Here is a 26991-nt window from a genome sequence, read left to right on the forward strand (position 1 = left end):
CTCTTGTAATTGCAATGTGTGGTGACCAAGTTGGGGCAGCAGGAGGCATTGGTGCATGCCATCATCCCTCCTGCTTTATCTTGGTGTGTTTGCAGAGAGAGAAGATTGAACCATGCTAGTCCTTCACCTTTTGTCCCTATTTACAAATGAGTGACAAAAGAGCTATTCAACATGTTGAGACTCAGTACGGCTGTGATAAGAATGTGCCTGACACTGTGAAGTGGCCTCCACCTGAAAATTGTGCCAGTACTGAGTCACAGGCATTCCCCTGCTGCATAGGCAAACTGCAGCTTGTTCAGAGGTGGGATTAGTTCTGAAAGAAGTCCTCTAGTGCAGTGTTTTCTGATACAATGCATGCTCTGCCCCAGCGAAGGAGATGTGTGGCAGAGATCCTGTGCAGAGCTGGGCAGGGAGTGTCCATCAGGACAGGCTGACCATGTACCTGTCAAGTGCTCTGCTCTTTTCTGGCACTCTGTCCCAGATCTGTCAGGGCTGTGAGGGAGTACTTTGGGTGCTGGGTTGTTTTGTTGGTTTTTTTTTCCCCTTCTGAATTTGGTTGCAAATGTAACTTCTGTGAAATTTCTCATGGACTCAGCAGCTGTGTGAAGTAGCTGCAGCATCCAGTCCAGCCGTCAACATCTTCCAAAATTAATTATTTAACTCCTCAGATTTCTAAGGTAATAAAATCATAGAGGTTATTTTTCAGAAAGCAATTTTTCTTATTTTCCAGAAAAGGAATCTCTCCTATTTTAATCCCACTGGGGATACTTCAGCTAAATGTATTCTCAGTGGCAGTGAGTGGTTAACATTTTATGACCTATGCTAATGCAAGACCTGCTGGTTCACCTGGCCTTTCAGATTAGGACCCTTTTAGTTTCCTGAAGAGCACTCCAAAGGGCAGCTGTGTGTAGTGCATGTGGAGGTGCCTGTGCCCCTGCCTGGGGATGGGCTGGGCTGTGCTGCAGGTCTGACCCTGACACTGGGCAGTGTGTCTTCAAGGGCACTGCAACCATGACTATGTACATTTTTCTTTATAGTTCTGAAAGTTTTTCATGTTAGTAAGCACACAGCCATGTGGCTTCATGCTTAAATCTCCTCTCTGAGAACATCTAAATGTTTCCTACCGTTCACCTTCCTTCCCTCTTTTTTTTTTAAATTTTTTTTATTTTTTTTTATTTTTTAAATCTGAAATTAGCAGTAACTTGTACAGGAATAAAAATAGAAAACAATACAGGATTAGGAGTATAATTTTTAGGCTTTTCCTGAGATCAAAAGTTTTAAGATTTCTTGGACTGCTTTTTCATCATGAGTCTTTAAGGTTCTGACTATCTAATATAGACTTCCTAATGGTAAATTCTAAATAGCCTGGCAGCAGTTCTCAGCTGTGTAAAGGTTTGCAAGTGAGTTGCCTTTTTGTTTGCATGCTTTCCCTATTTATAAAACATGATTCCTAAATGTCTTGTTGTGTCACTGCCTACTATATTTGCTGCAGTGGAGCCTAAGTGACTTATTTTAGCAAAAGAAGAACAAAGTGTTACTTTTCTTCACTAACTTTACTCTAAATTGTACAAAGTGGTGAGACATGTATTTTGATTTTCAGAAAAGTTAGGGAAGGGAGAGGAAGAGTATATGGGGAAGTAATAGTTTATTTGATAGCATAGTCAAAGCATATTTTTTATAGCCCAGTTGAATTATTTCTTCTAACTTAAACAGTTCTTGTGCTATGTGTGGCTATAAGTGTATAAAATGTATAAATGCATGGACAGGCTATATAAATATATATTTAAACATGATGAACAGTGATTTCTGTTGTCTAGCAGTATATAAGTAACAGTAATGTCTAAAGAAGAATGAGGCAATGGGAAAGGCAACTATGGAATTTTGTTGCATAAGACAAAATGGACTTTGATTCTGGGATACCAGGTTCACTTGATAGATGCTTGACCAAATGGACTTTGTTGCTCTGATACAATGTTCACAAGCTACATTCTTAATCTTGTGGTATTTAATTATTTCCTTTAGCTTAGCAGTATTTTTTTTTTTATTATCCTGACATTTATATATTTAATTTTAAATGTCTAATGTAGCTCCTTATGAAGTCAAACACTCTACTCACCAGCAAGATGGACCATCTTCAGGGAATTATGGAGCCAAATCTACACTCACCTGTTCAACTCCTAACCGGGTAATGAATTGCATATTTTTCTTTAGTAGTACTACTAACAAAACAATAGAGAAATGTTTTAAAAAGGCAGAAAATTCTCACTTTGAAAGTGAAAAGTGTCTCTGTGGTGTTTTTTAGAGTAGAGGCTGAGGTGTCCTTTTTTGGTATATGGGGGTCATATTAATGGAGAAATTGCAATAAATAAATAAACAAATTATTAAATAGCTAAAAAGTCAAATTAAAACATTTTTATATAAAGTACATGAGATTTCATGGAAATTCCTTCTTGATTTAGATTGCTTTCTGTAACACATGCACAGTATTTATGGCTAACATTCTGCATATTTTGGTTTTTCACTCCAGTTGGTTAAATTGCATAAAAAAAATTATATAATAATTTCTGGGAAAATTTTTGTTTTTATAAAAATGGGTCTTAGATTTTGCTGCTGGTTGCCAATGCAGATATTTCCTGTGTTTCACTATGCCTGCTGTGCGTTTATTATGCAAACAATTAATTTGCCCTAAAGGAGGGCAAAGCTCTCCTAAGCAAGAGATTTTCCTAAATAAGTAAGACTCAGACTCTACATTTTCCTGAGTGCTTAGCACCTCCCACCCACAATAAAATGTCACCTGAGCCTCCAAAAGAGATCTACAGGTAGTGTCACATAATTTGTGCTAACTTGAAATTAAATTTGGTGCATTTGTGTAGCACTTTGAAATGAAAATTAATTTGCAGCTTTGTGATATTGCCTGTTTCAGGGATCTTTTGATGTATTTCAGAACTGGTGTTTTGCATGATTCTTGGGAAATAGACAGATGTGTCAGAGGGTTTCACAGCTGATTGTTGTTCATTCTTGCCCTCCCTTTTTAAGACTTATCATGAAGGCTTAAATACTGAATACTCATTTATTCTATTTTAACAAAGACACCATCTGTACTGGCAGCCCCCTTACAGATACCTCTATCCAACCTGCAAAAGGTACAGGCCTCCCTTAACCAAGTTAATCAGAGAGCAAAGATAGAGCAAAGAAATAATTGGATTAAATACCCTTCTCCTCCAGAACACTCCTTTACCCAAAAGAGGATTTTTGCTTAAGCCTTGGGAAGTGATAGAAGTTTGAGGGGGTCTCTGGGCTTGTGTGTCTCTCTGACTTAGCATGAGTGCTGGGGTGAGCAGAGGGTCCAGAAGTGGAATATCTCCATAGTTACAGCACCATTCCTAGATTAAATATGTAGTTTCATAGCAAAGATAAATTTTCATGCACAAAGCTGCATAAATGCAGATTTAGTTCCTCTACTGGTTCCATCCATTTGAGGTGTGCAGTGTGCAGTTCAGGGTTGTAATGCCTGATAGGAAAAAAGGATCCCCAAAATGAAGCTAGAGGTACTAAAGTATGTCTTGGACTTTTAGTGGTCAGCAGTAGCCAGATTTCCTTTTCCTTTGAGTGTTGATCATGTAAAGCTTCCTTTAATTGCAGGGGTAAAGATACCTGTAACAACCTCAGTTTTAGCAGGTAAGTAGTGGGATGGTCATCAGTGTGGCCATTTCTTGTCTTCTGAAAGCTTGTCTCTGCTCCATGGAAGAGTGTGAGTCTGGTTTCTTGAGGTTCCCAGTGCCCTTTGGTGCCCTCCCTGTGGCTGGTGCCAGTGTCCCTCCCTTCAGTGTCTTTCAGTGGAGCAGCAGGAGAGCAGCAGCCAGTACTCAGATGACCCTTGGAGGATAACAGAGGAGCAGCGAGATTACTACATGAACCAGTTCAGGTCCCTGCAGCCTGACCTCAATGCCTTCATCTCAGGTGAGTTTTACCAAACACTGTGCACGTTGAATAGAGGGACCAGGCTGAAAACTGTTAAAGTAAATAAATTATTTTTTCTCTCAGACAGCTCATCTGTAAGAGTTGATTATATATTTTTTTTTCTTCTAAATATCCTGATTTTAGAAAAATAATTACATCTAAAAGTGAAGTGTTGGCAATTTGGTAAAAATTAAAATGAGCTCTCTGCATTTGATGTGCTGTTATTTGTGGATCACACCTGCAGTGTATATTGAGCTGAAAAGCCCCTGAGGGTTGTGCTGGCTTATCCAGCAGAACTGTGGCAGCATCCATGATGACAATGAAGCATTAGTAAACTGCCCTGGGTAGTCAAGCCTGAGGGTTTATGGTTCTGGGGGACTGAGATTTTGACCTCTAGGTAATTAGGAAACAATCCTGGAGAGCACACACATGGTACAAGTATTGTAAGAGCATACTGAGATGGCTCTGATTATACTCAGATTTCCATCCTGAATAGAAGGTCCAGGCTGCTTGTGAAAGGAGATTTTGCCATGTACAGACAGTTGGTCTGACAAGGAATATGTCACAGGTTTTGAACTGAGGCAGTTGTAATGAGCCCTACTGTGTCACTGGGGTTCAAGAGGCTTTGATCCAGCCAAAAATTTAAAAAAATGACCTGCTGCTAATTGAAGTTACTGCTTCAGCAGTTCTTCACCTCAGTTAAATCTCCTTCATGCAGTTTGCTTCAAAGAAAAAATAGTTTTTCAGTGTTGGTTCTTTCCCCAGTGGTTACCCAACAGGAAAAGGATTATCATCCCAGAAGTCAGTGCTTTGTTTCCTTATGATTTGTAAGCCATACCCAGGAAGGGCTTTCAGGGTAGCCCTGGCAGCCTGTGCATATGAGGTGGTGAAGAAATGTTTGTTAACTAGAAGTATGAGAAGGGTTGCTGTGGCAGGGGAGTGAGAATGCCTGCAGTAGAACAGGGGCTGTGTGCTAGCTGAATTCTCTGCAGTTTATTTTTTATTTTCTTTCATTCTTTTTTGTTTTTTTTCTTCATAAAATTTTCACTGCAGGGAAAAGTAGTGGTTGAAGCAACATCTTGGGAGAGCAGTGCAGATGTCAAAGCACTGTACTGCTGTACACATGACTTCTGGGTGAAGCAGGGCTGTTTGTGTCTGTTATTTCATCATTGGTGACATACTTGTTATGCAGATTACAGTTACTAGTACTGAAGTAGGTTTCCCTTTATTTGTTTTTCCCATATGGAGGGAATGGAGAAACGAGGTCAACAGCTCTGTCTGGCTTTCTCTGTCATTTATTCAGGAGGAGACAAATGGTCCAGCATCTCTAGTAGCATCCGATTAATCTGAGCATCTCTCAGACATAAATTAACTGTCTGCTTCTGGCAGAGCAGACCTGGTCAAAGAGAAGAATTTGGAGAATTAATTTCCAGTGGTTGATGAGGCATGTTTTCCCAACAGGTTCTGTAGCAAAGAATTTCTTCACAAAATCAAAGCTGCCCATCCCGGAACTTTCTCACATCTGGTGAGTTCTGTAATAGTATTGGGGATTCCTATCATGTTCTTTTAAAAGATGCTTAATTCAAGAGTTCTTGTTAAATTTTAAAAGGATCTTCAATTACAATTATTGCTCTTATCTCCAGAATCACTTAGAGGCCCAAGCAGCAGGGTGGTCATTGGTTTTCCTGACACACTTGTTTTCTGGAGAGATGTTCCCCTACTCAGCAGGACTGGGAAGGTTTGCAGCAAGGTAGCTGAGAGCTGTTCTTAAGTGTGTTGTGAGCAGCTTCATTAGCTCTAAGAACTGGCATTCTTCACAAAATGACACAGAGGAGAAGCACCTCTGGAATGTTTTACATGTGTTGTTGGTTTTATGTTTGTGTCTCTGTTCTGTCAGAGGAGGCCTAATTAAACAACTACATAATTCATTAGTGCTTTTTCTAATGAACCAGTGCTCTTGCTTTTAATGAGCTTATTGAGAAACAATTGTGGATGGAACTGTACATGATAGAATTTGACAAGAATTCTATTACATTTTCATCAACAACACGGTGCTTTGTAATTTGTTGTCATCACTGCATGTCTGATAGGAAGAACAAACAGTTTTAAACATGGATCAGAAATGCTGATAGTAATTTTGTTTTTATATATGCTTTTATGAGGAGAGATGAGAAGAAAAGCTTGCAAGAGCCTAAACATCTGTCAGGGTCAAAGGATATGTCTGGAATCTTTTCAAAGAGGATTGTCAGTTGTGAAAATTAAAAAACAACAACAGCCAAAGAAACATAATGGTGGGGAAAGTGAATGTTGGAATTTAAATTTAAGATTACTTAAAAAGAATGGATTAACCCAATATGTTTCCAAATCAGATTTTATTTCTATTGCTGACAGAACTTGTTCTCTGTGCAGAATTTCACAGAAAGTATTCCTTTCTAGTAGATACTTGCAATTATGTGGCAATGGGATTTATCAGGTTGTGTTGTTGTGTTAAACACGTGGGATGTTTCAGTCCTTATCACTATAACCTCAACAGTTTGAGAAATGCTTGTTACTTTCAAAGAGTAAGAAATTATGTTTCTTTTAGACTATGTGCCCAAGATAAAATGCTACTCAATTTTTGCAGACAATTAATTTATAAAATTTAATTCTTGAATTTCTGAAGTTTAACTTTAGTGTTTGTGAAACATGCTAGAGAGAACTGCCTAGTGAGAAGTTAACAGTATTTAAACTTGTCAAGACCATTAATTTTGCTCTTTTTTGAAGGGTAGTCAATGGTGCTAAGTAGCCATTGCTGAAGTAGATATTTAACTTTTTCTGCTTGAACTGGTTTAAGATCCTGCATGGATTAGCCAAAAGTGCTTCCAAATATTGGAAGGTTAATTTCACCCTTGGAGCAATGTGCAATTAATTGCTGCTTAGAAGGCCAACTACATCCTGGGCTGCATCAAAAGGGGTGTGACCAGCAGGGCAAGGGAAGGGATTCTGCACCTCTGCTCTGTCTAGGACCCCATCTGGAGTGGTGCATCCAGCTCTGGGCTCCCCAGCATCAGAAGAACATGGAGCTGTTGGAAAGAGTCCAGAGGAGGTCCCCTGAGTTATTTACAGAGCACCTCTCCATGAAAACAGGCTGAGAGACTTGGGGCTGCTCAGCCTGAAGAAAAGGGTCTGGGTGATCTTCTAGCAGCTTTCCAGTACCTAAGCAGGGTCCACAAGACAGCTGGAGAGGGAATTGTCACAAGGGCATGTAGTGATAGGACAAGGGGGAATGGCTGTAAGCTAAAGGAGGGCAGGTTTAGATTAGATATTAGGAAGGACTTCTTTACTATAAGGGTCATGAGACCTTAGAACAGGTTGTCTAGAGAGGTTGTGAGCTTTCCATCCCTGGAAGTGTTCATGGCCAGGCTGGATGGGACTTTGAGTAACCTGGTCTAGTGGAAGGTTCCCTGCCCATGGCAGGGGAGTTGAAATTAGATGATCTTAGAGGTCTCTTCTAACCCCAACCACCCTATGATTCTAAAAGTATAGATTATGTATTTCACATTCTAATATACACATGTCATCATATTCAATGGCATAATGTATTAAAGAAATGTACACTGAAAAATAAAGTGGCAAATGGGTTTTAGAAAATCAGCTTGCTTCATCTTCCCTGACACAAATGTGCAAGTCAGGATCAAGTGTACATGACAGAGTTTGTTTTGTCTTAAAATATCCCTTCTCAGAGCTGCATTTGTGTTTCCTCTGTGATGGCACACGTTTCCCTGAGGTAGCACCTTGGAAAATGTGTGCCTGTTTTATCCACAGGGAGCTGAGTGATGTGGATTGTGATGGGGCACTGACACTCGCAGAGTTTTGTGCTGCTTTCCACCTTGTGGTTGCAAGGAAGAATGGTTACCAGCTGCCTGAGACACTGCCAGAGACACTGCTGCCAGAGTACCTGCAAGCAGGTAAGGTTCCTGTGGCAAGCCATGTCCCTGCAGCCATCTCAGAAATGAATGTGTGTGTAAGATGGGTTCACTTGCCCTCCTAGAATGGGCTTCTGTGCTGTGTCATGATTCTCCAGCTGCACTTAAGGCATGTGTTCCTAGATGTGCTTATGAAGTGATTACTAAAGAAGTAAGACACCAAAGCACAGAGATAGGGATGCAAAGTGGAGCAGTTACCTGCCTGTTAATTGTCTGCCCCTTTGCTCCACTGTGCTTCAGGTGCCAGGACAGGTAGAGAGGCAGATGAGTACCTGTGAAGCAAAGGGAATCCAGCAGTGGCTTTCAACTGAAAGAGGACAGGCTCATGTTAGATTTCAGGAACAGGCTGTTTTCTGTGAGGGCAGTGAGTCACTAGCAGGTTGCCCAGAGCAGCTGTGGATGATCCACCCCTGAAAGTGTTCAAGGCTAGGTTGGATAAGGCTTAGAGCAACCTGGTCTAGAGGGAAGAGTTCCTGCCCATGGTAAGGGAGGTTGGAACTAGGTGATCTTTAAAATCTCTTCTAATCAAAACCATTCTGTGAACCTAAGGTATAGTTTTTCATTCTTTTGATGATTTTTCCTTAAAGTATCTATCTCTTGAAGATTTGTTAAAAATGATGCTGGACTGCATTAGAACTTAATGTGCTAGTGTGGGTTTTTTTTTAGGTGGAGATACTGGTTATATCAAAGGTTGAATTTTTTTGTTATTTATTTTATGTAATCCACAGGTTCTTCTGTGGGTAGTTTGCATTAATGACAGGAGGATTACAACAATTTGTGTAGCACAAGGATGAATTAATCCAAAATATAACATACTTCAGTAACAATGTGCAGTGAAACACGTGCCCTTTCATTTGTTCTCTTCAGTTATGTCTCTTTTAATTATAAATGAATGTTGAAATATATGCTGCTACATCTAAAAAATGTGCCTGACTCTCGAGGGCAAGGAGGATTAATCACAGATGATAATTACAGTGCTAAGGGATAATATTTAAGACCTAATAAAATCTCCATTAAATTTGATGACACTGAATATATTAAAAGGCAAGAAAAGAACAAATCAAGTTGCAGTTAGGAAAATTAAATGTTGACCCTATATCAGATTTGTGAAATTATTTCTGATGGAGTCATGTTCCCTGTAATCCACTATATTCATATCCAAAGCAATAAGCTCCAGGAAAACATGCACTTCCAAATCTTCATCACTTTCAGCCTCTTTAATTACATTCCCTTGTCATAATCACAACTACCCTTTTTTCCTCCAGGACCATCACTTTGCTCACTACTTTCATGTCTGGTCTCATGATCAAATGGCTTGTAAACTCATCCATGGAGGTTCTTTTTGATGTGTCTTCACATTGAACCTTTTTGGGTAAAACTGCAATGAAAATAACTATATCTAGTAGCAGGGAATCATTATGCCAATGGGGGAAATAGTATGGTAAGCTGCATTTGTTCCTTGGGAGTCCTCTTTTTCACTATTTTTCCTTTTCAGCACTTAGTTCTACTGTTTTCTTAAATGGTTATTGTTTCATGCTGTTGCATAAAATCAAGCATTCCAAGCAAATCTACATGGAGAAGGTGAAAGGAGTTGTTTCTTGTGGGTCCTTAAATACCCCAGCTAATGAACTAATTCTGCTTCATCTGAAGGTCTGAAAATATCTCCTGTTCATTCTGCTATCTGGTCAGGATTCATAGATCTGTCTTTCAAAAGACTTGCATTAATAAATAGCAGAACATCTCAACACACTGTAAACCTGTGAATCACAGAAAAATGTAGAGCCCTGGTTGTATTACTTCTGAAATAAAAGAATTGACAAGTATGTAAGTGCCTCATACACTTACCTAAAAGGCATATCAAAAGCAGTTTTCAAGAGAAATTTTGTGTTTTCACAATTGGAATTCTGTGAAATTCAGAATTTTTTCAATTTTTTTTGGCTTCTTAGGACCCTGAAGAAGAATACTGGAAACTGTTTTTTGTTAGGGTCCTGTATTAGTTTCAGAATGAGGCATAATTTTGTTCAATTGAGGTTATTTGCATCTGATAAGAGTACTATTAAAGTATTCAAATAAAATGACCTGGAGCAAAAAAGCATTTAAGGATGCATTAATCATTCTAGTTTTATGACTTGTACCGTAAACTACAAGCACTGATCCAAATGTTATTCTGGCACAGCTCCATTGACAATTTGACCCACCACCTTCTTTTTGGAAACTTTTAATAAAAACTAATTGCAGAATCTCAAAAGCTATTTGTCCTGTGTGTAACCCATGGTACTGTAAATTAAGACAGATTTTCAAGAGCTTAATTTATTGTGATAAAAGAAATGCTAGCCAAAAACTAGAAATGTGGTTGTTCTGCCTTTTAATATATTGATCTTTAAAAAAAGTTGTTTTTCAGCTCATAAGACAGATTTATCCCATAGGACCTAATCCCAGCAGGATACCAGCAGGACCTGATCTTGTGGGATATAAATTAGCTCATTGTGAATATTCCTTTGAGAAGTTAGATGTGATTTTTTTTTTTTTTTTTTCTTCCCCTCACCCCCCCATGCTTTCCATGTTGTTTAGTTAAAGGTGGTGCATACTACAGCATCCAGAGTGCTTAGTGCTTTGTTTTTTGCTGGCCTTCAATTTTAGATTATAATGTAGATTCCAGTATACTTTTCAGTATTCAAAAAGTCAAAATTGCAGCTGAAGGTAACATAAGTACCTTTAACATTGCTGAGAGAACAAGATACAAACTGTAAGATCAATTAAGTTGATACTGGACTGGGAGAAGAAAAAGTTTCTTCCAAATTTCACCATTCTACAACAAAAATTATACAAGCTATCCCTTTCATGATAATGAATTACTTAAGATGCAAGATAGATTTTCTTTGTGGTGTTTGTCATCCATGTCTTATGAATTACATGGGAAATGTAGAAGCAAAGGGCAGAATTTTGCTTGAACAGGTTTCTAAGTACGTATTAACCAAAGACTTGGTGTGTCTCTGTGTTTGCTTTGGATTGTTTTTTTGGTTGGTTTAAGGTTTTTTTTTTCTTTTTCTGCCCCCTGCAGCTTGTTTGAAGCCCGTGTGTGACTGTGCCCTGTTTGATTCTCACTCTGAGCCATTGCCCAGCAGCCAGCCCACCCGGGACTTCAGTCGGGCAGAGGTGAGAGGGGCTGAGCAGCTTCACAGGCTGTGCTGTGTGAGCAGCAGCACTCTGAGTCTCTGGCAGGACTTCAGGAGTCTCTAAACTTCTCATAAAGCCATCTCAAACCCCCAGCTCAGCCATTTCTGTGGATGGAGAGGGCTGACAGGCTTTTCAAGAGACATTCCCACACATAACAAGGTTCACAGTAGTCATTGAGGACCTGTGGGATACTGGAATCTGCAGAGAAGTTGGCTCTACCTGTTGGTGCCCTTCAGGGCTGCTGCAGGAGGGCAGTGGGGCACATGGACCAACCATGTTCAGGTGAAGTATCTGCTCAGTCTGAATTGGTTGAAAAAGTGAGGCTTCAGCACAGACTTAGAATAATAAAATCATGTAATTTGGAAGAAACTTCCAGGATCATCAATCCAACTGTTAGCCCAGCACTGCCTTCTTTCAGATACTTGTAAAGAGCAATAAGGCCACCCCTGAACATCCTTTTCTCCAGGATAATCAACCCCAGGTCCTTCAGGCACTCCTTTTGTGCTCTAGACCCTTCACCATCTCCATTGCCCTTTGAACACATGCCAATGTTCGTTCTTCTAGTGGGGCCCACAACTAACCACAGTGTGGATGGAACTGGAGCTTTGGACTAGATCTCCAGAGGTCCCTTCCAAACCCAACCATTGTATGATTCCATGAAGTCTGCTGCAAGCAAAAGTGACTTTAGGAGAAGAGTTTAACTCCAAGGTTAAAATCCTAGACTTTTAAAGACCCTATAGAACTGAACTAATCATGCCCATTGAGTTGTGCCTGATTATTGCAACTCTCAGTATATGTGCTGTGGGATTTAAAAATTTAGTGTTGAAGTACTTCATCAAGTGGCAGACTGACTGCAGGAGCTGGCCCTTCTCTTCCAAGTTTAAAAATAATGGTGTGTCATGGCAGCTCAGCAAGGTTCTCCAGCTATTTCCTCCCAATGCCTTGCTCTGGGGAGACCCTAGGTCAGAACCTTCCTCAAATCCATCTTGGTAGTGGTGCCACCAAACAGAATCCCTAAGCTTCTGTGGAGTACAGTGTCCAGTTTGGGTAATGCTGCAGCCAGCACACTGAGCACCCAGTGTATCTTCTGGAACTGTTAAAATACATTTTGTATCCCTGGGAAGAGTTGCTCATCCTGCAGCAGCTTGGCCAAAGCACAGCAGTCACACTGGGCTTGGGCAGCAGCACTGCAGATCTGGTACTGCAGGGTGCTGGTGTGTTGGAGCTTGGGCAAGTCCTTTACAATCACCTAATCTCTTGCTTATGGCCTTATATTGCATGGCTTTCAACCTAAAATGTAAAAGAAGATATAGGTAAAATATATAATTATATTGGAAATGTAAACAAATGTATAATTATGTATCTTTCAAACACATAATTAAAAACTTTCAGTTTACATTGTCCAAGATTACCAGACTTTAAAATTGCCTCAAAAGTGATTTGAGAATAATTGGCTTGATTTTTTTGTTTTGTTCATCTAATGTTTTTACATTCAGAATTAATATGCTGAATGAATATCATTTGGGAGGTCAGTAATTCATCTTCCATTCATCTCCTTCAGTGGGAATTGCAGCAATTCACTGTTGCAATTTCATTTGTATCTTGACTACTTCAGGAATCATACTTCAGATACCTGATCACTACATTAAAAATATTATATTATCAATGCAATCTGCTATGCTTTACCTCCATGTCTTTTTAAATTTCCACCTATCATCCATTCAGGCTATTTAATTTCATTTCAGATGCCTGTTTTTACTGTGACTGCTGAACTATAATACTTCAATAAAATAGAAATAGTTCCTGAATGCATTCATAAAGAAAATAATGGCAGGAGCCACGTCACCTGCATGCTAGGCTTTGTTAAACTTGAAAAATGCATCAAGGCTGCTGATATTGTGCTTGGGAATGACATGGGTGACTGATTTTTGTTTACCAAGGAAGTTTTGTCTTCCAGTTTTTTTCCTCAGGTTTTTTATCTCCCACTCTCCTTTGGGTTTTTTTTATGCCAGCTTTCTCACTGCCAAAATCTTAAAGTTAAAACGTGTAAAGTGGCTTGCTGGTGTTCCTCTGGGCTCCCTTCAGAAATGTCATGCTCACAGTTCAGTGAAGTCTCTGAAAGTCATTCCATCAATTAAAGCATGCATTGGGTTAGAACTGTGGTCTCATGCTCTTCACTTGAGTGCCAGGGCTAGCTATGGATGTGGAAAGTTTTGTTCATACATTTTTAGAGTCCTCAAGCCGTATTTTTGCTGTGTTGCTTTCTCAGAAAAGGATATCCCATTCTTCAGGTATCCCATTCCTCAGAAACTTTATAAAACCAATCTCACAGACCTTTACTGTGGAGTTTTTCTTTTTGAACTACTGACTTGAGATTTTTGTGGTCTTTGAAAAATGTCCATGAAATCTGGGTTTCTCAATTAATTTGTTTAGGCCAGATTTATTTCAGGGCATTTTCAGGTCAAACCTCTTCCGTGTTCCTTGGGAAAAAAAACAGCATCACTTAATTTTTAGAGAAGTTTAAGGTTTCTGACATTTGCTTGAATGTTTTATTTGGTTGCAAAGTGTATTCTTGTTCTTACACATAATGGAGGTAGGATTTTTCCAGCAGAAGCTCCAAGAACAATAAATGCCTATAAGTTGCTGCTGTAATAACAGAAAATTAAGGAATAAGACTGGAGAGAAATTCCCTGTTTTCCTATCAAAGGCCTAAATTGGGCCTCCAACAGACTTGCTAATGAAATTTGGTTTTTCCATCTCTCTGACTGCATGTTGAAAAGCCTTTCAAGCATCACCACTAGGCTCTGCAGCACAGCTGGAGTTTTGGTTAGAGAGACTTTTCTCATGGAGACTGGAGAAGCTTCCACCTGTCCTTGCACAGGTGTTCCATATGGCTCTGTTGGAAGAAGCCTCTCCTTACACCTAGTCCTTATGTCCTGCAGTCATTCACTGCTGAAATGCTCCTCTAACTAATTTCAGGTGTGGAACTGCTGTACCTGGAAGAGCAGAGTTGTATTATCTTTCTACAGGTCCTCTTTATTTATCTTCATTTATCTATCCTTTACATACATATATTAGTTTATATATATTTATCTATCCTTCTTTATCTAACCAAGAGATTGTGGTGCACAAGCAAGTGTTGCCGTTGTGTCGATCTGTATTCTGAAATATTTGACTGTGGAAAGATATGAGCTGTAACCATCAGTGTAATTAACAAATCTTCTTTCTGTAGAAGTCATCAGCTGAAGAGGCACCTGATAACTCTGCCCTGTTGCAAGATGGAAAGAAAGATGACAAACAAGGTATTCAAACAAATAAATTTTTTTTATTAGGGATTAAATTATTTGTTTTCAGTAAGTCCCTATGTTTGCTGACAGAAGCAATGGTGTGTTTAATTTCTAAGCTGGCTATGTGTTGCTAAAGATTTAAAGAGACAACTCACAGCAGCTGAGTTGAAGACAAAGAAATGGAGGGGTATGCTTCAAAATTAGTTCTATCATATGTGAATGATATGAAATGTGCATTCTGAAATATGTCTTGCCCTAAGGCAATTAACATTGTGCTTCTTACTTAAAATGTTAATTGTTGTCAGGAATTTTTTAAGAGTAAAGATAAACTGTGCCAAATTTTCAATTTCCATTTTTGCAAGAAACACCAACACTTCTAAATTAGTATTTACTCCCATTTGAAAAAAAAAAAAATTAAAATCTCTGTATTTTCTTGCAAAACAAAAGTTTTAGTCAAATTGGACTGAAAAGACTTGATTAATTCATTTCATTTGCATCCATCAGGAGCAAGTCATGTGAAATTGAAGCGATCTTTCTCCTTTTTTGCTACAATATTGTTTGTGGCTTCCAGAATTGGCACTAGATCATCACACAGCCATTCATTTCTTTTATGTTCACTTTTCCCAATTCTTACTGCTGTCCCTCTGTTGTAGAAACAGAACAGTTGTGGGTATTTTGTTGCCTGACTCTCAGAGCTGTAGATTATGCATTAATTAAAATAAATAATATTTTGGCCTCCCAGATGTCCACATGTTAAGGTTGCATCAGAGGTGTGGTAGACCAGGTAGTCTACATTCCTGAGTCACCTTCCTCACTCAGGTGTGAGAGTTTGGCAGATTCCCAGTGTCCCTTTTTCAAAGAAAGTTTGTGAAGAGTTGATGTGTGTTTGTAAAACATTTTGACACATCAGCATATTCCAGGAAATCAGTGTTTTGTTGACAAAGTTTGTTTTGTTGTAAAATGTATGATGAACCAGTGAAGGACTTGAGCCTTGAAGGTTATTGCTTTGAAATGTCTAGGGAAGATCTACTTTTTTAGTAAGGGAATATTTTTTCCCTGTTTAGATGACGAAGTTGTGCTTTGATTTTTGTAGCTGACATGTAAAGTCACATGGGAACCTGTTTTGAGGCATGCATTTGTCCTTCAGGGATGAAGATATGCTGTATTTATGACATAGATTGCTGCCTTTTTAGCCAAAGAACAAATACTTTTGTTCTATCTTTTATTACTGTTCTGACAAACACCAGAACAGATCACTCTCCTGGCTGAGGAGATCTCCCCAGAAGCCAAGAACCTGCAGTTCAGGACAGTAGAAGTAAATTTGCTTGCATTTTCAAAATATACAAGTAAATTAACTTCACTTAGGTTATAATGTGGTTTTATGTAAACTAAACTGGGTTACAAGACTCAAAACTTCTCCCACATGTTTTGTTTGATAAAGGCAGATCACAGAGTGGTTAAGTTTGGAAGGGACATCTGGTTCAGCCTCCTTGCTAAAGCAGGTTTATCTCAGAGCAGGAGAGATTTCTTTGCTTTCCTCATTTAACACTGAGTGTTGCAGTACATCAAATCCACTAGGGTGCATTAAGAACTCCATTAGAAAGGATGTGTAGGGGAATGTGGAAGGGGAATTACTACTCAGCCCCACAAAGTCTCAACATTTGAGATTATTTGGCAACTTGAGCATAGGTCTTTCTGTTCTTGACTTATGTGCTCTTGGAAATTGTTACTTGTATGAGTGCTTCAGTTTTCTGAGGGTATTTGGCTACTTTTCAAGTATGTTTGGCATTATAAGATGTCTAATACCAGTTTAGGTGTTCCTTTCTCAGACCTGATACCTCTAGATTTTACCCACACATACCTAAAGTAATTATCTTTCCTTTTTAATATTTTTTTTCTTAAGCTCTTAAAGTAAGCACTACTCTCAAAACTATACCAAAGGAATTTCAGCACTTGACTGTGAAAGCAGGTAAGGAAAAAAAAAAGCCATGAGAATTTTGATCAAGTGTTTCTATATCACAATAAGCCTAAATTAGTGTAATGTGATTAATTTTTGAAAGAACCTTTTGCTCGTGCACTATTTTCCTACTGACATTAGCTTTTACCTCATGATGACTGCTATTTGTAAGATAAATATTAATTGCCTCTTCAGGTTGTCAAAAGGTTTTCTTGTTTTCTTTCCCTCATTGTTAGTGTATGGGTTCTTCCAGGGTGGAAAATGTTTTAAGTCGTTTTTTAATAAAGATTTTTGAAGTTCTTCTTCAAGATGCAAGAATGTGGATATTGTACCTCTTGGTAAAATCTCATCTAAAGTTTAGAAAAACTATGTAATGTTTTGGTAATTGTTCTGAAATGGCCTTTTTCTTTGTGAAAGCTCAACTTTCCTATTTTGTGTCAAGGAGTTACAGGACAGAGTCTTTTGGAAACACAGACCTTGGAGGGACTTAAGACACTGACTCAAGCATTTGATTCAGGGCTTGTTTCTTTGTTGAAACCACTCCTGATTTTTCTGTCTTCAGCTCCAACATACACTCCTTGTTCCTATCATTCTGTAAAATGTTGTTTTTGGAACAGCATATGTCAAAATTACTTATTTGCTCCAGAAACTTCCCCTGCATTCAGTTCAGTTCATCAGACCTCCCTTGCCTTCCTCTTTGCTAATTCTTTCTACAGTGCTAAGAATGTTTGTAAGCCCTCCCTGGTTGCAGTCAAGCTAAAATCTTGCTTTCTCTTCCTTTTGCATTAATGTTTTTACTCATGAAGATATCCTTGATTAAGAAAATGGACCCCACATGTCTGTCACAGCAGTTTTGTCTTATAGCTTGGTTTATTTGTGGCTGCTCAACAGCTGCATGCCTCATTTCCCAAATCTTTTTTCCCTGGCTTCTTCCCAAACACTTGGCAGCTGCCAGATTTGCTATCTTCAGCTCCTGTTCTCAAAAGAGTGCTGCTTCTCCTTTACACATACACACACTCTTGCACATCCCTCTCAGGGAAAGGGGAGGGTGGTTGCATGACTTTCTGTTCTGTTCTCCTTCCCCCTGGTTTTGCCCAGGAGCACAGAGGAGTTTTACTTTTAGTTCAGCAATTATATCTTTAGTACCTTTAGGAAAAAAATCTTATTCTCACCTGCACAACTCCTTCCCCTGTGTCTTTCTTCTCCTGTTCAGGGAGGTCTTCCCCATGCTGCTGTTCTCTTCCAGCAGTGTTGCTGTGTTTGTATACCAGGGGGCACAGTGGCAGAATTTCACTCCATCATCATGGCTCCTGTCCCTGCAGGGGTTCCACTCTTGCTGTGCTGCACATTGAGGATTTGAGCCAGCACATTCTCAGGTTGCATGCTACAACTGATGTGAAATGTTTATCTATGCAGTGGAGTAGATGCAGCACAGTAATTGAGTGGTTGTTTCAGGACCAGTCACCATTCTGAAAGGTCATTGTAATCATTAACCTCCAGCATGAAAACTCATTTGGGATGAAGTGGGAGAATTTTTACATGCTTCTTTGGCTGTTCATTTAGGCTGTTTATGTAAACTCAGGAAAGATGATAATCTGTGAAAGTTTTCTTTGTCATCAGAAGGTCTAGAAATTTGAAATCAGTGAGAATTTGATATGCTTAGCATTCTTTGTATCTGGCCAGTTTATTTAGACTCCTAAGTGCAGGATCATTCTTGACTTTAGCCTTTTAAAGAATTGAGGGCCAAATTTCCAAGCATTTAACTTGTACGTTTCTCCCTAGATGACTAATAAAAGATGAATCATTGAGGTTGATGTTGACTAGTGGGGAATGCTTTGTTTTTTTCTTTAGCCTTTCACCTTTTCAGCACAATTTTTCACCCCATCTTAAGCCTGTACAACAAGGAGACAGCTGTTGAGTGCAAGATGCTAAGCTACAGTCAAAAGTTACTAAACCAGCATCCTTTGGAATTTTAAAATGAAGCTGTCTTGCAAGAGGGCTGTAGGAGCAGGTCAACACCCAACACAGGAACTTTCAGACCCTCTTTAATTACTGTAGACCAAGCTCCTCATTCTGTCAGGCTCTACTACTCCAGGAATTGCACAAACTTTTGAATAATCAATGTAAATTGTTTACTCAACAGGTTTAACTTACCCATTTCAGGAAAGTTAGGCTTGTGTAGCCATAGCAATATAACTATGGGAAACTTGTGAACTGGATAAATAGTTTTGTATCATCTTGAATGATTTTGTCATCTTATGTGTATAAACCTGCACCTCAGACATGGAGTGTGCACAGACTGAATGTACCACAATAGCTGCATGTTTCTTGGAAATCCTGCCACAGTTACTTGGATGGCCTAATAATTAACTACTTGCTTCATAGTATTTTTTTTTTTTTATTACACTACTTCTTTTGAAAGGAATGCTATGTCTGGGTATTCTGTAATTGTAGCCTTGAATTTCCTAGTTTTACAAAAGCTTAAAAAGAAAATGCTTGGCAGTAGCATTCTATCGCTATCATTTTTTATTAGCAGTCATTTGGAATTCTCTCTTCCTTATGAACTTTCCTGTTTACCTCAACAGAATGTCCTTGGAGAGTTTGAATGTCAGTTTTACCTATGGGTTTTTTATATGAAAGACTTTCTAAAAGAAGTATGAATAGAATTAGTCTCCATAAGAAAAGGAAAATTTGAAGATTCTTAAACATGGTTTAGCTTGGAAAGGATTTATACTTCCTATTTCTAAGTGACATATTTAATAATTGTGCATGTAATTTAATAATCAGCAATTTCAGCATTGGAAAATTGGGTCATATGGCTGTAGGGAAGCAGTGTCTGAAGTTGTATTCTCTGGGAGTTTGACACAGAGAGAGGGAGGAGGATTATCACCACTGCATATTTTAATATTAATTCCCTCTCCCTTCTTTAGTTGCTAGGAAGAGTTTGCTGCAGAGAAATCTGGAATGAACCAGTTTGGTGATGACAGTCCACTAGAACTTGGTTTATAAGTGGTCACTGCCAGCTGCAGTGGGGTTTATTCTATCCAAAAGACCAACTAGCTCTGCATGATCCTAAAAGCAGTTTGTTTTATGAAGAGCTAGTGTGTGGCTGTACATGTGGCATATGCTGCTACTTGTCTTTTGTGAGCCTCAAGCCTCCCATGGAGGGTCTGTGCAGTACTACAGTGCAAGGCATTAAAAACTCAGTATTTGCCAGCTGCTGCCACAGGCAGCTCCTGCTCTGTGGCTGGGAAGATCTGTTGTATTCTCAGGTAGTGCTCTGTAGTAGCTGCTGATAAATGCTCTGTAGTAGCTGGTGATAAATGTCTGACTTGAAAGTAGTCATATATCTGAAGGCAGCTAGAAATTCTGACAATTGTATTTTTTCCCCAACCTACTTGTCTCCCTTGAGTGTTGTACCTTGATTAGCAGACTGGGAAAAAATACAAGGATTCACTTTGTATGTGTACTAGGATCATTGGTACTGCTGTAATACCTTGAGGATATCTCAGTGGGATGAATTTGAAAGCAATCATGAAGATATGTTTTCTCAAAAGTATCTGATGCTAGTAAGGAGAGTAACAGAAAAGACAATGTAACCCAGGAACAGCTTCAAGGAATTACCCAGAGATAGTAATTCAGCACTATTGTTTTCCTATCACATAAAACCTGCATGTGGCAGGATGTTTGGAATTCATCCAAATAACAGAAACCCATTTTTACATTAATGGAAATGTGTTTGATCAACATTTAGACTTAATAACTTTGTTCCTTCAAATACTTTTCCTTCCCAAGGTCAAACCAGTCTCAACATGACATGCTAATGTTTTGTAATGGGTGATGTACATTTATACTTATTAGTTATTTAGGAGGGACATAAACCTTAGTCCTTTTGGAAGCATGAAAATAATAGATACCTGGATTAAGATCAAAATGTTTTCTATAAAAAGTTTGTTGTTCCTTATGTTGCTTTATCACAACTGCATCTATGACTACAGGTCAGAGCTATCAGACCTGTTGTTCTTCCTGTGTTCTGGTAACCAAATGAAAAAGGTGAAGCTCTTACTACATGTTGGCTTTTGAATTCTTAGGACATTCACACACTGCAAAAACAAAGGGGAAGGAGAAGTGAAAATCAATCCCCATTGCTCATGTGAGATGAGTATACTCTCACATCCACATTTGAAACACTCACATGTTTAATGGACACTGATTCTGTAGCTAAAGAGAGAATTCATTTAAAATACAGTGTTTTTAAAATACAGTTGTTTTTTCTATTTCAGCTGCTCAAGAACCTAATGCATTCAGAGCCAGACCACGATCCAGGTACTGCTTTCATTCCTGTTTCAGAAAAACAACTATGTTCCTCTGGTGTTAGATACAAGGCATCAGAACTGGTGCTGGATTTTTTATTTTTCTTTTTTAATTGGTGCTGTACTGGAAGTACAGCTCAGATCAGACAGATTTACCAGGAGGAATCTGTAAGCTATAGACCCTACATAAGTACTGCACTAGGGCCCCATGATCTCTGGTCATAAGGTGCTGGAAGTTTTGCCTGTCTGCCCAGCCCTGCTGCCTTGTCAGGGTGGTGACTGCCTCCAGCCCAGCCCAGGGGTGTTGTGACAGGGCAGCTGGGACCACCCCATTGCAGGGAACATCCTCAGCAACTCTGTGCTCTTGCAGCCTGCACAGAGATTCCAAATGGAGGGGAGCACTGCACATTCCCACAGAATGAGCAGCAGTGGCTCAGCTCTCGGGTGAGTGAATCCCTTCATTGGCACCGTGTGCTTGGCTGGTGTGTGATGGAAGCACTTCAGGACTGCTGTGTGCTACAAGTGACACCTGCTGAATTGGAATGTTTGAAAGAAAAGGGAAACCTCTGCCAGAAAATATTCTATAAATGGATTATTCTTGGGTTGGTTGTCACCTACTGGTGTATAGCCATATTGTTAATCCACCTTAAGCTTTTCATTTTTGCTGCTAGTTAGAGGACTCTGCTTGGGATTTTTTATTGCTTGAGTAAAGAGAGTATAATCAGAAGCTCTCTGCTTACAGGCTTGTCAAAGGCTGCTACTAAGAGAGGATCAGCTATAAGCATGGTGATTGAGGGTTGAAATCCTCTGTTCTTAGGACCTATACTCAGAAAGACTGAACTGCCTTGTGTGCTGTTTTTCTGCTGCTAGCCAAAGCTTTTTAGTTTCTGCAGAGTTTTAAATTTTCTTGCTATGTTACTAAGTTGCAAATATGCAAAAAGTGTGCACAAATGCATAGAACATCAAAAGCTTAAACAAGCTCAATAAAAGACACTTGAATGTGACTACTCTGTCACATGTGGCTGTCTCACATCTGACTGTATGTCACTGCTTCAATGCAGAAGTTGAGACTAAAGATGCTTGAGCACATCCTTGAACTCAGACCTGCTGTGCTTGTTGGGAATGGGATGAAATACCACAGGGGAAATAATTTTTCTCTTTAAAGAATGATTGGGGTGTTAGGAAAAAATGTGTATTAATGAACTTCAAAACCAGATTGGAATATATTCAGTAACTGAGAAAACAAATAAAAACAGTGTAAGAATTTGTGATGGGAAAAGAAATCTGGTAAACTTGGTGGTGATGATGCACAAGTAGAATTGTTGGTAGCTCCTCTGGTGGGTCCTAAAAACTATGATTCAGAGGGTGAGGAGGACTCTGACAGAGAAAGAAGTAAATCAGGAAGTCTTGTCTCTAGCAGAACCAGAACAAGAGGATGGAGTAAATCAGTGATTCAGGATTCTTTAAGAAAAACTGTGGGACTGCTGGGAAAGCTGTCTGTGTGCATGTACTGTTACTAGCTGTGATTTATTGACTTAGAAACAGGATGTTGCATCTCATTGTGTAATAATCCAAATGATATGCATAGTTTTATTAAATCTGTAATGATGATACATAACCCCAGCTTGGGGAGATACACAAGTTTGATTAGGAGTTTGTGTATGTATGAAGAAAAAAAAGATTAGTTCTAGAAGAAGCAAAGGAAGGACTGAGTAGGAGAAAAGTTGAGAAACTAGATCAGAAAATTGGGGGAGCAGAAATACTAAATCTTGATGAACTTCTCCCTAAAGATGATCTGCATGAAGATGTTGGATTAAAAGGAGTAAAAATGTTGATTTCATATGGAATTAATAATGGAGTGGAAAAATCTAGGAGTCTTGGGAAGTTGTATGAGGTAAAGCAAGGAGACAGAATCTTCATTAGCTCTTTATAAGTGGTTTTGCAAAGTGGCTCATAAATGGACAAACTTGGACCTGGAGAGTGAGGACAATAAGATGTTGCTCAATATGCTGTTAATTGGATAGCTGGCACTGGATATTAGGAACCTGTTTGGCAAAAAAAAGGAGAAAAAGGATCCATTTGCCATTAGTGGGAGTCATTTCTGTTTTACTCAAATGTGCTAAATGTGCTTTTGGTCTTGCCCTGACATGCAGAATGTGTTACAATAAATCTAACATCTGATGTTGCCAATGCTCATTTTGAGCAGAGTCTTGGTCTTGCTTGGTCTCAGTTTTTCTAAACTGATAACTACAACAGCTGAAAAATTTGGACAGTATTTATCAAAATCAAAATTCTTAGCAAATGCACCACACCACATTTGGATTAATATGCTGTGTGAGGGCCTGGAAAGAGGTGCTGAGCCATGTATTTGCCAAGTTGTCACTTTGGAGCCCTTCAGTTTTTCTGGATTTTGTAGAATTTGGTGATGGTAATAATTAAAAATTTATTAGTGAGAATATTACAAATTGCAAAACTTGTACTTGCAAGAGGTAGGTTGAATCTATACCTGTATTAACACCTTGCAGTTGGGAAAGGCAACAGAAACTTCAAGGAGTGTATGTGGGGAATTTTACTTTGGTGTATTCAAAATAGTTGCTACAATTATCCTGCTGGCAAAGTTACATAAGAAGGCCTCAAGCTGTGTTACAAAAAGCCTTAAAAAGTACTAGCCCTGTAAGCATGACTCATTCCTTTCTCCACATGCTTAGGTCCCTCTGTTGCCAAATAAATCTGTGTTGTTTTAAGAGGGAACTCTTAGTCATTAGAGCAAGGAATTTCCACCATGGACCTGACTTCTGGTCAGTGTATTTTTAGGTACTATTCACTATAGTTGCTTAAAATTAATTTTTGAAATAAAATATTTTCTGCTTTTCCTTAACATGTTTTTCCTTAGGTCTTATTCTAGCACATCAATAGAAGATGCCATGAAAAAGGGAGAAGAGCCCCCTACTCCACCTCCAAGGCCACAAAAATCACATTCCAGAGCTTCCTCTTTGGATCTGAACAAAATATTTCAGCAAAATACACAAGGTAAAGTTTGCTTTGTTTGCTCCTTCTGAGACCATTCAGGTTAGCTATGTGCTTGGCAACTCTATCTGTTTGCAGAAGTGCTTGGCAATATGTGCATGTGCTGGCCTTTGCTGCAGACAGTAATGCAGTGCAGAACAGCAGTTCTGCTTCTGCACTTGTGTTACATTGCCACTGAGGGGAAAAATCACTGGTTCTATAATTAAGGTGATTATAAGGTTTTCTGGCACAGTAATGGGAAGCTTAACATATGGCAATCTGTCATCACTGACTGTTATCACTTGTCTGGCTGTTTAGACAGCTCTCATCAGTAACTACACTATAATTGATTTCCATTACTATTTATTTTTTGTAGTTCAGAAGCAGGAAGAAAACCCTTAATGTTTAAACTGGGAGAAATAAAGCAAACATTTTTGATGTTGAAATCTAGCATATGTATGAGAACAATCAGAAGCCACTCTGAATAACAAAAAAAAAGGATAATTTTTTTTTGGCAGGAGTGCATGTTGAGGGGAGAGACAGAAAATGTAGGATATTGGCTGGGGTGAACTGACAGAAAATGGCTTTTCAGCATGTTACCCTTGGAGTGTGCCTCTTGCCCTCAAGTGGGAAGAGGAGCTGTTTGTTGAGGCAGCAGTCCCCAGCGTGGCTGTGCCTCAGCAGTGTCCTTGAACAGATCAGAGGCTTGTGTGCTGCACACCAATCATCTGACTCAAGGACCAGCTTAAACACAGTCATGCCTGTGCTTCAGAAGAAAGCCAAGGTTTGGCTGTGTCAAGGAATGTTTAACTGGGCTCTCTAATGTGGCTCTTGGAGTAGAAAGAGTTTTACCTCTTGCTACATGGAACTTTTTTTGAGCAAACACTGGAGAGAATTCAAGAGTCCTGCTATTTGTGCTGATCCCTGAAACGCTATAGGAATAAACTTTTTTTTTGCCTTACACAGAGGAATAATTCCTTATCTTTGTTCCTGTTGAGGGTTCTGGTGCCTCCAATTTTGATTTTGTTATACATAAAAATAAAACCCCAAACAGAGCCAAGTGCACATTTTCTACTGCAACAAATCTTGGGATCCAGATAACAAGTATAACTGGAAGGAAATAAACTTGGGTTTAAATTTTGCTTGGAACACAAATGAAAGAATGTAAATTTTTAAAGAAGTAATTCTGTGAATCAAAATTAACATCTTGAATTTGCTATGGTTCATTTTGAAAGTCACAAAGTGGTTTCTTTTTTGGGGAAGTTAACAAAACTGTGTGCAGTTTTGGGGACCATAATATAAAAAAGACATTAAGCCATAAAAGAGTGTCCAAAGAAGGGTAACAAAGATGGTGAAGGCTCTGGAGGTGAAGCTGTGTGAGCCTGGATATCAGGAAATTTTTCTTCATTCAGAGGGTGGGTGGGCACTGGAACAAGCTCCCAGGTCATGACACCAACCCTGAGTTGGAAAAGCATTTGGACAATGCCCTCAGGCACATGGTGTGACAGGGCCAGGAGTTGGATTTGATTATCCTGGTGGGTCCTTTCCAGCTCAGGATATTCTATGCTTCTATGTATATCCAGCATGACTAGAATAATCCTATTTCAGTGCATTAGTTTTTATTCTAATTGTAGTTCAGAAATAATTTTAATTTGGGGAGATTGGTGGATAATCTACTTCCAGATCTGCAAAAGAATGCTCACTAGTACTGAGTTTTGTTTTCAGTTCCACGTAGGTCATGTTGATCTATAGGTATCATTTCTTTAACTATAAAACCATCTATTCTCTGAAGCATTTGTTTTGTCTATTTCCTTTTTAAAGGGCAGAAAAAGAAAAATATCTTCAAGTGAATTCAGTTAGACTGTGGCAAATCCCTGTTGCGGGTAGTGGAATTTTTTTCTTTTTTTTGTTATTCATTTACTACTGCTATATCATGTTTGTCATCATCTCATTATTCCTTTCTCCTGGCCAGTATACACACAGAATATTTATCTGTGATGGCTGGGATTTCCAGCAATGCATTAGCCATAGAAATGTGCATTAAAATTTTTGAACTGGGGGGTAACTGGACTTGAAGGAGGAACCTTCATAGCTGCACTTCTCTGGGATGCTGCAACGAGTGTTACCCAGAACAGACATAAAAAACCATGAGAACTTATTAAAAGGCACCACTTTCTGAAATATCCAAGTGAATTTCTGTTAAGAGACAGAATCTCTTCTATTTTTATTTTTATTCATGTAGACTTTGTGTTAGTATCTCAGAAAAATCCTGTGCTGCTACATTCTCAATGTATTTCTTTTTGTTGAATATGTAATCTCTGGCATTTGGCCTGTGTTCATATTAAGAAAATTCTTGGCTAGAGTTTATGCATTCCTGGAAGGACAACAGCAGGTTTTAAGTAGAAACAAAAATGTCATTTTAAATGCATACATGACCTAGTTTACATCTTCATTTCTCCCCTAGCCCAGTCTCTAGGCAGATATGAGCCAAGAGCTCCCAGAGTAAGACCTGGATATTGAGGGGCCAAAACTGGGGCAGCTCAGAGCCCAGAGATCCTGCAGCAGAGCCCCAGCCACCTTTAGCCTCAACAACAGCAGTAAGCTGGAGTCTGCCTTGGGGTGACTCTGGGGCTGGGGCAAGTCTCAATTTAAGTATCAAAACCTGAAAATGTACCCATTGTCTTCTGATGTTTTGTTCAGCTCTGTTTGCTGCCCATGACAAATGACAAAGAATTTACTTCTGGGCAGTGACAGCAGTCTGAGTTTTGTTAGATTCATACAGTTCCCTCTGAAATATGTTTTATTTTCCTTTTAGTTTCATTTCTGAGTCACATAACTACTTTTAATTAACAGTTCTGTTGAACAAAGGATACTTGTTGGGAAAAGAGAATTTACTTTGAAATGACAAGATTGTCATAAGCAGTGTAGTTTTGTGTTACCTGGAAGCAGATTGAACAAAACAGCCATACAACTATTTACAAATTAATTTTTGACATTTGCTTTGGCAACTCCCCTCCTGGCTGTCCCTGCAGTGAAGAACACGTGGAATGCAGGCACCATTTTTTAACATAGGCTCTAAGGAAGCACCCTCTGTAACCTGGTTTCAGCCAGCAACAAGGGGCTATTATTTTGGGATTTTTTATCTTTTGAAATGTGAAGTGTTAAGTTCCACACTTGGTCAGGTGGAAACACAACAAGCATGTCCTTGCAAGTCAGTATTTTCTGTCACAGATTATATTTTCCTGACTACAATCATATCTGTAAACTGTACTTAGCATTGCTGGGGTAATGATGGCTTCCAGACAAGAAAATTTCCTGTTTATTCT

The 26991-nt window shown here is 39.0% G+C and overlaps 1 protein-coding gene across 1 annotated transcript in view; it reads left to right on the plus strand.

The window, feature by feature from the left end:
• REPS2 (RALBP1 associated Eps domain containing 2) overlaps positions 1–26991 on the plus strand; it is a 93214-nt gene that overhangs the window by 37377 nt on the left and 28846 nt on the right. The window contains exons 5-13 of the mRNA XM_079313394.1: positions 2088–2185; positions 3828–3960; positions 5422–5485; positions 7765–7907; positions 10987–11081; positions 14335–14404; positions 16293–16358; positions 20630–20672; positions 23553–23689. Coding sequence (XP_079169520.1) covers positions 2088–2185; positions 3828–3960; positions 5422–5485; positions 7765–7907; positions 10987–11081; positions 14335–14404; positions 16293–16358; positions 20630–20672; positions 23553–23689 — 849 coding nt within the window. The remainder of the gene's footprint in view (positions 1–2087; positions 2186–3827; positions 3961–5421; positions 5486–7764; positions 7908–10986; positions 11082–14334; positions 14405–16292; positions 16359–20629; positions 20673–23552; positions 23690–26991) is intronic.

The sequence above is a fragment of the Erithacus rubecula genome, assembly GCF_903797595.1.
Source record: "Erithacus rubecula genome assembly, chromosome: 1".
Taxonomy (NCBI): domain Eukaryota; kingdom Metazoa; phylum Chordata; class Aves; order Passeriformes; family Muscicapidae; genus Erithacus; species Erithacus rubecula.